At 47.5% G+C, this 13356-nt stretch overlaps 1 protein-coding gene across 1 annotated transcript; it reads left to right on the top strand.

Annotated features, from left to right (window-relative positions):
* The first annotated feature begins 9737 nt into the window (after nucleotides 1-9737).
* LOC104880755 (RING-H2 finger protein ATL56) lies at nucleotides 9738-10241 on the top strand. The gene has a single exon (XM_010658428.3). The coding sequence runs from the start codon at nucleotides 9738-9740 to the stop codon at nucleotides 10239-10241; it is 504 nt and encodes a 167-aa protein (XP_010656730.1).
* The last annotated feature ends 3115 nt before the right edge of the window (nucleotides 10242-13356 follow it).

Here is a 13356-nt window from a genome sequence, read left to right as displayed (position 1 = left end):
ACTGGGCGTTTGGAATACCGAGGAGTTGTCTCCCTTTAAATAGTGAATCCAGCCCCCGCGACTGCATTTTTTCCCTTCTGCATTCCTCTTGTTCGTGTTTTCCTTTCGCCTCTCTGCTTATTCGCGCCTGTGAGTGAGGGTCGCCTTTTAGGGCTTTTGCTAGCGGCATTCCCGTCGTAAGGGCGACTGTTATCTCGGTCTTCGTTAACATTTGCAAGTTTACGCCAGGTACGTTCTGCATTTCTATCTCCTCCTCTTGGGTTTCTTCTTTTTGATTTTCCCTTGCTTGTTGGGTAAGTTGCTTGCGATTGAGGATCAGTGTTGGTGTTTAGGGTTTTTTGGGGGGTTTTGCTTTTGTTTTGGGCCAACTGGGGTTCCTGTTGCCACCCTGTTGCCTTTCCGGGTGACTGATCCTCCTTTGGGGTAGAGTCAAGGGTTAGGCTTGGGGTGTTGGCTGTTTTAGGCCTTCTGGGCCTTTTTGCTCTTAGGGCTGTGGCGTCGGGTCTCTCTTTTTTACTGCTGGCATTTCGCTATGCAAGTTCTGTCTCGGCCCCACGCTTTAACATGCCTGCGAAAAAGGATGTAGCTTCGTCCAGTGTGGCTGGGCCCAGCGGGAAGAATGCATCCGGGCTGGTGTACATGGAGAAGCCTGTTGACAAGCTGAACATGAGGCAGTTTTGTGAACGTTTCTGCATTTCGAACAACGTTTCCATTCAGCTTGTGAACGGGGAGGCCGTATCCACCGAGAAATCTACGGACAACGCTATCTATTTCTCTAAGGAGCAATTCAATGCGGGGCTCTGGTTTCCTCTCTCGTCTCTCTTCAAAGAGTTTCTTCACTTCACTCAGATCCCTCTGGCTTATATCCATCCCAACATAGTTTGGGTGCTGATGGGGTGCAGCATTCTGAACATGTTGTTCAACTTGGATCTTTCGTTGCTGGAGGTCCTTTTCATTTACACCATCAAGAAGGGGAAGACTGACCTCTTCAGCCTGTTTGCCCATATCCCGTCCCTCCAATTGGTGACTAATCTTCCAGACTCGAACAAGGGGGGAGCCAAGGGACATGTATTGATCAGGGGTCTTTGGGTCGAACTATCGGAGCAGTCGGAAAGGGAGTTTACCCCAAATCGTTCGTTGGCGCTCCCGAGTAGGGTAGCTTTTCGAGTTTGTCCGGCGTTGGTTTCTTGTACTTTTAATTTCGTGTTATCAGATGGCTAACTTCTTTGGTTGTGGGCAACGCAGGTACATCCAAGAGGGGTCGCATGATCGAGTGGGTGGAAAAAGCCACTTTTGATTGCTTGAACAAGCTGTTCGAGATTACTGCTGTTGAGAGGCATTATCAGACGTTGCTCATTGCGTGGAATCTGTTAGCAGTTGTCCGGGAGACTCAATTGTACGTTATCAACATTCTTCCCAGGTGATTGCCCAAATTTGTAGTGCCCAGGGAGCATTTTGTGCTTAAGGACTTGCCCTTCTACGAAAGGGCTTGTGAGGCTGACGCGAAGGCGCGCCAGGAGCGCCTTGACCAGCGAGATGAGAAGAGACAGGAGGGGACCTTGAGGAAAGCGCTTGGTGAGAAGGGGCGTGATTCTTCCCTGACAGCCCATCCTCCGGCCACTAAGGAGAAGAAGAAGACGAAGAAGACCATTGCGCAGGCTCTCCGGATAGTGTCTCGAACTCCTGCCTGAAGGTCTTCGTCCTGCGAGTCCGAACCCAGCCGGTCGGACCACACTATTCCGGAGCCTGAGGACACCTCCGGTTCCCCGCAGCTTGAGACTTTCCGCCTAGGGCCCAACTCCCGCCAGCCTCAGACGGACTTTGTTGGCCTGAGGGTCGTGCACGAGCCGAAGGAAGTAAGAGACATGAACGACCTCAGGGTCGGGCTTTTGCGAAGACACCTCAAACGGTTGTATGATCCCATCGATCTCGGGCCTCCATCAGCTAAGAAAGTCTACCCGGAGCGAGGTGGGGAGGATGTGGCTTCCGAGGTTCCGTTGTCATCTTCGACCCGCCCGGACGAGGCGGGTCCTAGCGCAGCTACTGCGGCCTAGCCGAAGGCTGCATCGTCTGGCGCGGCGGCCACGGTTCAAGCTGACGCTCTAAGGCCTAACTCAACAGCTGCTCCTCAATCAGATATAACGGCTTTCGGTGATGCCCCAACTGCAGTGGAGACCCGTGGGTCAAAGGGGGTTCCGGATGCTTCGATTGATGAGGAGGCTCCGGACGAGAAGAGCAGTCCTGACGTCGCGGTTCCTCCAAGCTGGGAGGAACTGATGGAGATATTGAAGGGGGTGCCATGCTTCACGAATGCGGAGGCGCCTTCCACGAGGATGGCTGACTTCTTCTCGCTGACCAAACGTGTCTCCTTGAACATAGGTGGTGACCCTCCTGCCTTTGTCAAGGCGCGGCTTCCTTTTGGCACTCCTGAGTTCGTCGTGTTTTGCATTCAACACCTGCAAGAATGGACAATCCCTGAGACTGCAGAAGTGGTAATTACTTCTTTGTTGTTTTTCTCTTCTTCTTTAGCAATTGTTATTTCTTCACATAACATTATCTTTTGTTTTGTTATTGCTTTGCCCAGGTTGTAGTCGGCATCCGCTATATGATGCGCACACGCGAGCAACTTTTCAAGATGTTGGAAGTGGTGGAGGCCATGCGTGCCTTTATCTCCTAATATCCGGGCGGCATTAAGGAGCTGCGTTCCCGAATGGAGAAGGTGGAGGCCGAATTGGCTGCTGCTCGAAAAGCCATGGCAGATGGGACAGAGCAACTGAACCGGACTGAAAAGGAGAAGGGGGCTGTCCAGGCTGAGGCGGACACATTGAAGAAGGAAAAGGAAGCCTTGGAGGGTCAAGTCAATGAAGCGGGGCAGGAGAATCTTCAGCTAAAGAAAGAAGTGGATGAACTCCGGGCTAGCCTCGCCGCTCAGAAGAAGGAGTCAGAGGATTTGCGGGCGAGTCTGGCGGCTCAAAAAGAGGAGATGGAGGCTGGGTTCGCCGCTCAGAAGAAGGAGATGGAGGAGGAATACTAGCGGTAGGTAGACGAGATGTATTTCTTCGGCAACCACTGTTGTATGAAGAAAAATGGAATCATGCATGATATTCCTTCTCTTCCTTCTGATGAGGAGGCTGCGACACCTGGGGGTCCGTCTTGCTGAAACTTCTTTATGTGCAGACTTTATAATTTTCTTCTTTATTTTGCTGCATATGGGGCAGCTACTCTTGTAAAGACACTTTTTCACTCATTTATGAATACATTACATTTCTCCTGTTTTTGTTTACCCCCTTGTTTCTTTTCATTGATAATATTGCCTAAGATTGGATACATTCCATGGACGGAGCAACGGGGTTCCGTCTAGCTTCTGTAGATGATAGGCTCCGCTTTCACTTGTCTTGGACACAATGTAAGGGTCTTCCCAATTTGCTAGGAATTTCCCGGCTCCCCTTTCAGCGGTGTTTTCGAAAACCTTTCTGAGGATCAGCGTTCCAATTTTGAAGATCTTGGGTCGCGCCTTGCGGTTATAGTGAGCGGCCGCCCTTTGTTGGTATCGGCCATCCGAATGGATGCGCTCTCTCTCACCTCTTCCGCCCAGTCCAGATTCCTTCCTAGTTCCATATTTGCATCACCCTGCCGTCCTGCCTCAGTCTGGATAGTGGGTAGGCCTATTTCTGTAAGGATGACTGCATCCATACTATATGCGAGGGCGAAGGGAGTGTTTCCTATCGGCCGCCCGGGTGTGGTTCGATAGGCTCATAGGATGTCGGGTAGCTCCTCTACCCACTTACCTTTGGCTTGCTCGAGCCTCTTCTTTAAGGCAATTACCAGGGTTATGTTTGTTGCCTCTGCTTGTCCATTGCTTTGAGGACAACATGGTGTGGAGTACAAATTCCGGATGTTGAGTTCCGAGCAGAAATTCCGGAAAGTGATGCTGTCAAACTGCAGGCCGTTATTAGCTATAATGGTTTGAGGGATTCCAAAGCAGCAGATGATGTTCTTCCACATGAATTTGGTGACGTCTTTGTCCTTGATGCTGGCATATGCTTCAGCTTCTACCCATTTACTGAAGTAATCTGTGGCGACGAGCAAGAATTTCTTCTAGGCAACTGCGGCTGGTAGAGGTCCTACTATGTCCATCCCCCATTGCGCAAAAGGCCAAGGGCTAGAGATTGGCTTCAATGTCTTAGACGGCACATGCGGAATGGGGGCATGCCTCTGGCATTTGTCACACTTCTTAACATAAGTCGCCGCGTCTTTCTTCATCGTGGGCCAATAATATCCTTGCGAGTGGGCCCAATGCGCCAGAGATCGACCTCCGGAGTGATTGCCGCAAACACCCTCATGTAACTCAGCTAATACGTATAGGGCTTCCGAGCGATTTAGGCACCTAAGGTAGGGGCCTGTGAATGATCACTTGTAAAGGTGTTCCCCGATTATGGTGAAACGGGCAGCTTGTACCCGGATCTTATGTGCCTGCTTGGGCTCATCGGGTAGTGATCCTGTCCGGAGGTACCTTGTTATGACTTCCGTCCACTCCTAGTCGTCTCCTTGGCTCTCCTTAATAGTATTGCAAGTGGATGCTTCTGTGATGGAGGGATCAGTTTGCACGTGTATGGGCAATAATATGGCTTCTTTGATGGGCAGGGAAGCGGCTATCCCTGCCAGGGCGTCGGCACGTACGTTATCAGTTCGTGGAATTTTTTCAATTGTCCATTCACTGAACCGCTGTAAGGTGTGCCTTACTTTGGTTAGATAGCACGCCATGCGTTCGTCCTTGGCTCCGTATTCCTCCTGGGCTTGTCTTACCACGAGTTGGGAATCACTGTAGATCCAGAGCTTGGAGACAAATAGTGCCAGGGCGAGGTCTAATCCGGATAGGATGGCTTCATACTCCACTTCATTGTTCGACGCGGGGAATCCTAGCCGGATAGCTTGCTCCAACTGTTCCCCCGTTGGGGATTGCAGTAGAAGCCCCACTCTGGATCCTAATGACCGAGAGGCTTCATCAACCCGCAAGGTCCACCACTCTTCTTCGCGTGGTTCTTTGTGTTGAGCAGGTTTTTGGGAGTATTCTACCACAAAGTCAGCCATTACCTGCCCTTTCATGGACAATCTCGGTTGGTATTCAATTCCATACTCGCTCAACTCTATGGCCCATTGAAGCATTCTTCCAGTCAGGTCCGGCTTGTACAGGATGTTGCGAAGGGGTTGGTCGGTAAGTACGACCACCAGGTGGGCTTGGAAGTAAGTGCGAAGTTTCTGGGCGGTACTTCAAAGGGCTAAAGCCGTTTGCTCCATCTTTGAGTACCTTGTTTCCACATCAGCCAATGCCCTGCTAACATAATAAATAGGTTTTTGCTCCTTGTGCATGGAGCAACGAAATAGAGCAGCGCTAATTGCCCACTCTGACACAGCCAGATACATATACAATTTTTCTCCAGGGAGGGGGCTGCTCAGAATGGGTGGTTGCGTGAGGTAGTGTTTGATTTTCTCGAAAGCGCTTTGGCAGCTTTCCGTCCATCCAGTCGTACCGGCTTTTCGTATCGCCAAGAAGAAGGGTCGCAATTCATCAGTGAACCGGGCTATGAAGCGTCCTAATGCAACAAGCTTGCCTGTGAGGCGCTGTAATTCCTTTTTGCTCCTAGGGGGTGGTGTTTTTACATGACTGCCTTAACTTAATCCGGGCTGACCTCTATCCCTCTTTGGCTGACCATGAATCCCAGGAATTTCCTAGCACTTACGCTAAAAGCGCATTTGGACGGGTTTAGCTTCATGTCATACTTCCTTAGGAGGTGGAAGACTTCTTGCAAGTGAAGGGCATGTTCACCTCGGGTTTTGCTCTTAACCACGATATCATTAATGTACACCTCCACTATGCAGCCAACTAGAGGTTTGAAGATTTTCGTCATCAGTCTTTGATAGGTGGCACCAGCATTTTTGAGTCTGAATGGCATGACTTTATAACAATAAAGCCCATGCGGTGTTATAAAGGCTGTATTTTCCTCGTTGGCTGGGGCCATGGGGATTTGGTGGTATCTAGAGAAGGCGTCCAAAAAGGAGAGCATTCCTTGTCTGGCGGTGGAGTCTACAATATGGTCTATCCGCGGCAGAGGGAAATTGTCTTTTGGGCACGCATTGTTGAGGTTGGTGTAATCGACGCACACCCGCCATTTTCCTTCCTTTTTTGGGACCACTACTACATTTGCTAACCAGTCCGGATACTCCATTTCTCTAATAAATCCGGCTTCCAACAATTTGTCAATCTCATCCCGGATAATTTTTTGCCTATCTGGGTGAAAACGCCTTACCCTCTGTCAGACAGGTCTTGCTGATGACAAGACGTTAAGCCTATGAGAGGAAATTGAAGGGTGGATTCCCTTCATGTCAGAATGCGCCCATGCAAAGATGTCGTGGCTTTGTCGAAGGGTGTCTTGGATGTCCTGTGCCTCTTCGGGTGTCAAGAGGGAACTGACATGTGTGAGGTGAGTACTTTCTTTCGAAATTTGGATTGTCCGCAAGGGATCCGCTGTCGGGGGATCTTTGTCCGCCGGATTCAGTAATTGCTATTGGTCAGGTGTGCTGGTGGGTTCAGGGAGGAGCTCGTCACCCTTGCTAGTCCCAACCTCTCGCGCTATCTGATAGCACTGGCGGGCGGCCAACTAGCTGCCGTATAGATTGATTTGTCCCTCTTCAGTGAGAAAGCTTACCATCTGATGGTACGTGGAAGGGATGGCTTTCATTTAGTGCAGCCACGTGCGTCCTAAGATGACGTTGAAGGGGGACAAATCTTCTACCACTGAAAACTGTACGTTAAGAGTGACTGGGTCTGCTTGGACTGGCAGCACAATGTCTCCAAGGGAGGTGGTTTCTGCGCCATTAAATCCCTACAGGATCCGCCCGGGATTTTCTAAGCCGGATAGCTCGAGACCCATTTGATTAACTACTGATGTCTACAAAAGATCAGTCGAACTGCCTGGGTCGATTATGATTCGTCTTACATCAAAGTCTCCCATCCCTAGGGATAGGATAAGGGTGTCACGATGCGGTTGTAATATTCGGGTGGGATCTACTGGAGGGAAAACGATTGTCCCATCTATTGGTTGGGCGCTTCCGTTAGTTACTCCGGGTCAGATGGTATTGACGCGTTCGTGTACTGATGCCGCCCGCAACAACTTCTGCATCTTTCGTTTGAAGTTGTACTCCTCATCCATCGGTCCTCCGTCAATATAGTTGATGATGGCTTTGGGGGCGACTGGGGTCCTGGGGGTCCCGGAGTCGCGATTTCGGGGAGCATCTCTAACTTTGGCTTCTGAGCGAAGGTATTGCTTCAAATGTCTTGCTTTTATGAGCCTTTCCACTAAATAATGAAGACTCCTGCACCGCTCCGTAGTGTGACCATGCTCCTTATGGTAGGCACACTTCTTGCTGTGATCTCTTTTGGTTGGGTCCGTTCTGAGGGGTCCGGGCCACCCGAAGTCGAACAGGTCTTGGATCATAGGGAGGAGCTTCTCATATGATATGGAAAGGGGCGTGAGTGGTGGCAGTTCTGGGCGACTTTGCTCTTCCTGTCTTCGACTAAACGGCCTTGGCCGGTCCGGAAGTTTGGAACTTCTTTCCGCGTCGCTTCTGGATGTCTGTCCAGCAACCAAAATTTGTTGGGTGGCCGCACTCACATCATCTTCTAGCATTGAGCATTTGCTCGCACGCCGGAACAAATCATCCATTGTCGTGGGAGGCTTCTTAGCGAGTGATTCAAATAATGGAGTGCCTGGGCATATGCTTCATTTGAAGATCTGAAGGACAGCATCCATGATGTAAGCCTCTACTTGTAACACAGTCTGACCAAACCGTTTCACGAATTCTCTTAAAGACTCGTTCTCCTGCATTTTTATGTTTTGCAGGGTGCTGATGTTCTGTTTATGCCGAGCGGAGCATAGGTATTGCCCCACAAAAGCTTCCGATAGGTCCCTGAAGTTATCAACAGAGTTCGGGGATAGTCGGTGAAACCATGAGAGGGCCTGACCTTGTAGGCTGGCGGGGAATACCTTGCATAGCAACGCGTCGTTTCCTATGTCGAGAGTCATGAGCTGTCGATAGTGCATGATGTGGTCAAAGGGGTCGCTAGACCCATCATACGTGGAAAATTTTGGCACGAGGAATCCCCTTGGGGGGTCGTAATGAATAATATGGGAGCAAAAAGGCGTGGAGAGCATGTCATCCAGCCTTTTGCTAATGGAGCCAGTGGGTGGTTTGTTTAAAGAGTTCCTTCCGGATTGTCATACCGATTGATGCGGGAGGTTGTTCTGTACAATGGGTGCGACCAGGGGGTCAGGGTACGTTTCCCAGGTTGTGGCCACTAGCGGCCTTGTCTTTCCAGGCTCCTGTGGGCCTAGCCTTGCACGCATCGCGTCCGACAATTGGGGTCTTTTATCACGTTGTCTCTTTGACGAGAGACGGGTAGAATCTGAACTTTCCTCTTGGGGAGCTTGGTGCATGGGCGTGGACCTTTCCTAAGATCGATTATTGCGTACCTCAGGGATGACCCCCGCAGTCTCGGGATATATCGATTCTAGATCAGGTCGCGAGAAGGCCCCGAGGACGAAGCCTGGATACGTAACACAGCGTTTTCTTCTCTCAGCCTTGTTGTTTCCTGGAGGAGGGCCTGCATTTGTCGCTCGCTCTCCAACTGTCGCCTTTCCATGGCTTCACGCCATTCGAAGTAGCCTTCGTCTCCTGGAAGGTGTGGACATCTTCGCCGTTGACTGAGCAAAGATTCCCACAGACGGCGCCAATGTTGATGCCTTGCATCCCAGGGAGCCTCGAGGCAGCCAAATAGACGCGCGCTTTCAACCAAGGATGATTTCTGGCTCAATCAATCCTGCAAAAGATGTTCGGACAGGGTGTCTGAACACACCCTCCGATGGTTTTGTTAGCCATAGCTCAGAGGATTAATCCGCTACCCTTTTTCTGAGTTAGATAGCTTACCTTTCTCTTTGCGTGAGGGCCCTTTTATAATGTCAGAAGTTCTGCCACCCTTTAATAGTGGGAAGACTTTTTAGCTTGTCATGATGTCCTTGAGGTGATGGCAGAATCATCATCATTTTGCAGGCGGCTGTCAAAAATTGTGGAAGGTGACTTGCCATCATTCATGTCCTTTCGCTCTACAGGCGGCGGAATACGGGCTGTGACAGGCTGTTTGAGGTGACTCAATATGACTTGCGTTTTACGGCCAATGATATGGGCAACGCATCCGGATAAGGGAGAGCGTCATCCGGGTAGAATATGTGAGAGTGTCGTGTGCCCCCTGGGGGGACCCGGATAGAGCTAGCGTGCCACGTGGACGTATGGGGGTTCCCTACACTTTCGACTTTAAAGACAATAAAATTACTTCAAAATTGCAAATTTATGACTTTTATTAACTGCCGATTAAAGTAAATATGAAAAAGCTATTCTAAAGAGGCCTTTCATCGCAACATACCTTGTCTCGTTATCTTTCTTTCCCTTTTTTGGTTTTTCCATTAAAAAAAAAAATAATATACAGAAAATAAAAATAAAATTTAAAAAGAATGGATTATGAAGGATGACGTGGGGGTATGACAGGCGTGATATAGAAAAGCGGTCAAATCGGTGGTTCCAGTAAACAATTTTGCTTCCTCGTAACCGCCTTATAAATATAAAAATAAAATAAAATTAAAAACCATCCCTTGTTCCTCCACGCCGAACACCTCCAAATCCAGATGCCGAACCACGTCCACCGCCACCATGCCGACTCCGCTGCCACTGCCGGGCCACCTCCTTCCAAACCAAACCCTAAGCTCCTCTCCTTCTTCTTCCTCCAAGCCATCATCATGACCGCTGTCATCTCCCTTTTCTTCCTCTTTGTCGGCGTAGCCGCCATACTCCTCCTCCACATCTGTTTCGCCGGCGGCGTCTTCCATCACCGACGCCGCCGCAGCACTTGCCTTCCAAATTCCGGCTACTCTGCGGAAGACCTACAGAAGCTTCCCCGATTCCGGTTCGATCGCGTGGAAGCAGAAACAGCGAGAGAATGCGTGGTGTGTTTGGAGGCGTTGAGGGAAGGGGAGTGGTGCCGAAGCCTTCCAGACTGTGATCACATCTTCCATTCCAATTGCGTCGATAAATGGCTGATAAAAGTGCTGGCTTGCCCCACTTGTCGTGCTCCGGTTCGGTTCAACAGCGGCTCAGCCGGTTTGGAGAACAGGGGGCTGAAGGAATGGTAGGGAAAACCCTAAGTGAGGATGGCGATGGATGTGTAAGCTTCCGAAACTTTGAGGTGTGAATTTTGTAAATTTGTAGTTTTGGGATGACAAATCCTTCGCTTAGCTTTGTTTTTGCTTGGAGTTGTTTTTGGCCTACTGGTTGAGGTTATGAAATAATAATGATACTACTGTAGAATAACATGCCCTTTTCTTTTCTTCATATATTTGGTGGACTTTCTATTGTTGTTGATAATTCAAGCTCAACCAGGGCGGTTTTCATTCAATTATCAATTGGCCACATAAATTAGCTAACTCCATGATTTTGTATTCCTAGGCAGCCCCCAATACTGTCTATGTCCAATTTGACACTGCTTTTAGTACCATCAGAGCTACAACCAAAATTTAATGGGGTTTTCTGAAATTGAGTTGGAGATAGAATGAAACATGAGAAAATACAGAAATTAAGCTGGGAGGTTCGTGAGAAAGGATAATACCATGGATTTAACCCCATCTTCCTCCGCCTAAAAACAGAGATTTCCTTTGCTTCATATTCTATATTCCCTTTAATATGAGTAATTGCATACAGTCAGAAGGAACTTGTAAAGCAAGAAATTGCAAAATACCTAAAGAAATTCCCCTCTGACCACTTGAAAATGGACCAAAATATCTAAAAGGTAAACAAGGCTCTGCTTCTGGCATTGAACAGAGTCTGGTTACTCCTTTATCATACAAAGAATTTGGCATCGATGAGTGGGAAGTTGGCTGCTACTACTCATATAAATTGATGTTTGAGCAGTTGAAGAGCTTCGGTTCATTAGGAATTGTGATATGTCCACTGTTATCCTGTCAGAGCTTATGTCGATACCCACATGTCATCATTCAAAACTCCAATATCTCCTCAGAGCTTACTTTCTTCTGTAGGGATGATGAGGTGTGGTTTGCTCTTAAATCCTGCTTCAAGGAACTTGTGGTTTTTTCTTCTCATGGAAACTATTCAGGCTTGAGTTGGTTATGACTTGGATTCCTCCCTTAACCTTGTTCATACTGTTCAAATGGGCGTGATCTTGTTGTCTGTACCATTTATTAGTAAAACCAACCTTTTGTAAGAACTTCTTTTGATGTGGCTGGGAAATTTTCTGTTCCTTCACTCACTTTGAAAGCCCTGGGGAGCAAAGAAAGGTTGATAGGTTGTCAAGGTTTAACCCTTATTAAAACCTTTGATATGGATCAATTAGTGAACCTGTTAGTGCTTCTGCTATAGGCAAATTAATCTGTTAAGAGTATAAGGTCCCATTTTCTTTTAAAGGAGTTTCAAGAATTGATCCAAACTTTTATTCACCCCAACTAGTTAGGGATAGCTCCCAACCAAATATTCTGTTTTTTTGTCCGTGGCCTTTGGCATTTTGGGAAGTTTAATAAGTTCTTAAAACATAGTGATTAGTGGTTCTGAAGTTGTGGAGCTGATACAAAATCTCTTCAAAAAATTATCCAAGGAGCATTTGGCCTCAGAAACAACATAATTAGTGTTGTCTATTTAACTTTTACGTAATTGACAGGATTGATATTTTTATATAATTTGTTCTGTGCCTTTAGGTTAGCCAGTAGAATATGTGTAGTAAAAAGTAATATGGTGTACTATGATTTACAATGCATCTATGTCTTTGATGCAGTTGTGAACTTTGACTGATTCTGAGTAAATGTTTATTAATTGATTGGGTCATTTACTTGAAAATAAAAAGACAGCAAAAAAAGTGAAATTGACCAAAATAAGGGAAGTGAATACTTGAAGGTTGGGAAGTACAATAAGGAGAAGGAGCTAGCAGAATCCTGTCCGAAGTAATGTTTAAATATAATTCTATTCAATTTCTCAAATCATGCAAATCCTAATATCTGTGAACTCAGGAGGTCTGACTACCCAATCAGAAGAAGTAATTATCTGGCTTGTCATTTTGCTTGAGACCTAGATTGAACTGACCTAGGCAGGCTGATTTCAGCCCGCCTAGAGGAGGCCCATCCCAAACAGGAGCTCAGCATAATTTGTAATACCCTTTGCTGTCACCTCAGCTCATTTAGTGTAAAGAATATCGGCTGTCTTGGGACAAGCTTGCATTAGCGACCCATGACTGTAAGCTGGTTGAGTGGGTTTAGCCTAGGCAAGGGTTGTAAATCACATTAACTCAATGCTCATGTGCAACAAATTTAGGTTGACTAATTATGGCAAAGCTAACTTTGGATTTCCTTCAGCCTTTAGCTGCAAAGCTCTTGAGTCCTCTCCCCTTTGACAGAATGGATCTATTCATAGAGGAGGAGGATTTCTATCCTCTCAAAAGTAACCACCCAGTTGATTTCTTCCTAACATAAAAAAAATGCTGAAAAGTGAAAGCAAAACAATCCGAGGGATCAATCTCTTAACATAGCACTCCCCTCAATCCTTGCTTTAGCCACTAAACCAAGATCCTTAACTAATCCTAACTTTAGTCCAGGCAGTGGTGTAGTAGCACATGTTCAAGAAGCTAGCATTAGGTTATGGGGATGGAGCTGCCTATAAATTCTAAACTCATACACCCATGATACCAGAACACCAGCCCCTGACGTTGCATTGGATCTGTTGGAAGAATCAAGTACTAGGGTACATAAAAGTAAGGGAAGGGTGCATGTCATGAAAGTCAGTTACTTTCTGGGCTAGGCAGCTTTAGCCACATAAAATACCCACGTTATAATAGTAAAATCATGATAGTACCAGGTGAAGTCAAACATGAGGCTCTTGGAGTAAGCCAACTTTGACAGCTTGTATTTTTGCTTGGAGGTCTGAGTTGTACTCCTAAAATCTCTGGAGCACTGTGCACCAGAGGTGAGCAGGCCACTCACTGGAAGCAACTTGCTTTCCCAGGCAGCCTGAATTGCATTCTGCTGCAAATTAACAATAACAAGAACTACAACCACCACTTTTAAAGTGTAGAAGGCACTCCGAGGAATCAAAGCATATGCCTAAAGTCTTATGTCACGATGAGGATGCATGAAGTACAAGGGATTCACGTCTGAGCACAACAGCCTTGCTCCTATAAGTGAATGATCTAACTGCACAATTGTAGGGGAGCACACTGTATGATGATGCTTTCAGGTTAGGCAGCCCTAG

The sequence above is a fragment of the Vitis vinifera genome, chromosome 11 (genome assembly GCF_030704535.1).
Source record: "Vitis vinifera cultivar Pinot Noir 40024 chromosome 11, ASM3070453v1".
Classification (NCBI taxonomy): Eukaryota; Viridiplantae; Streptophyta; class Magnoliopsida; order Vitales; family Vitaceae; genus Vitis; species Vitis vinifera.
Note: the sequence above shows the minus strand (reverse complement) of the source record. Positions and strands in the feature narration are given on the sequence as shown.

Coding starts and splice junctions, on each gene's coding strand:
- LOC104880755 (XM_010658428.3), top strand. CDS start 9,738: ATGCCGAACCACGTCCACCGCCACCATGCCGACTCCGCTGCCACTGCC.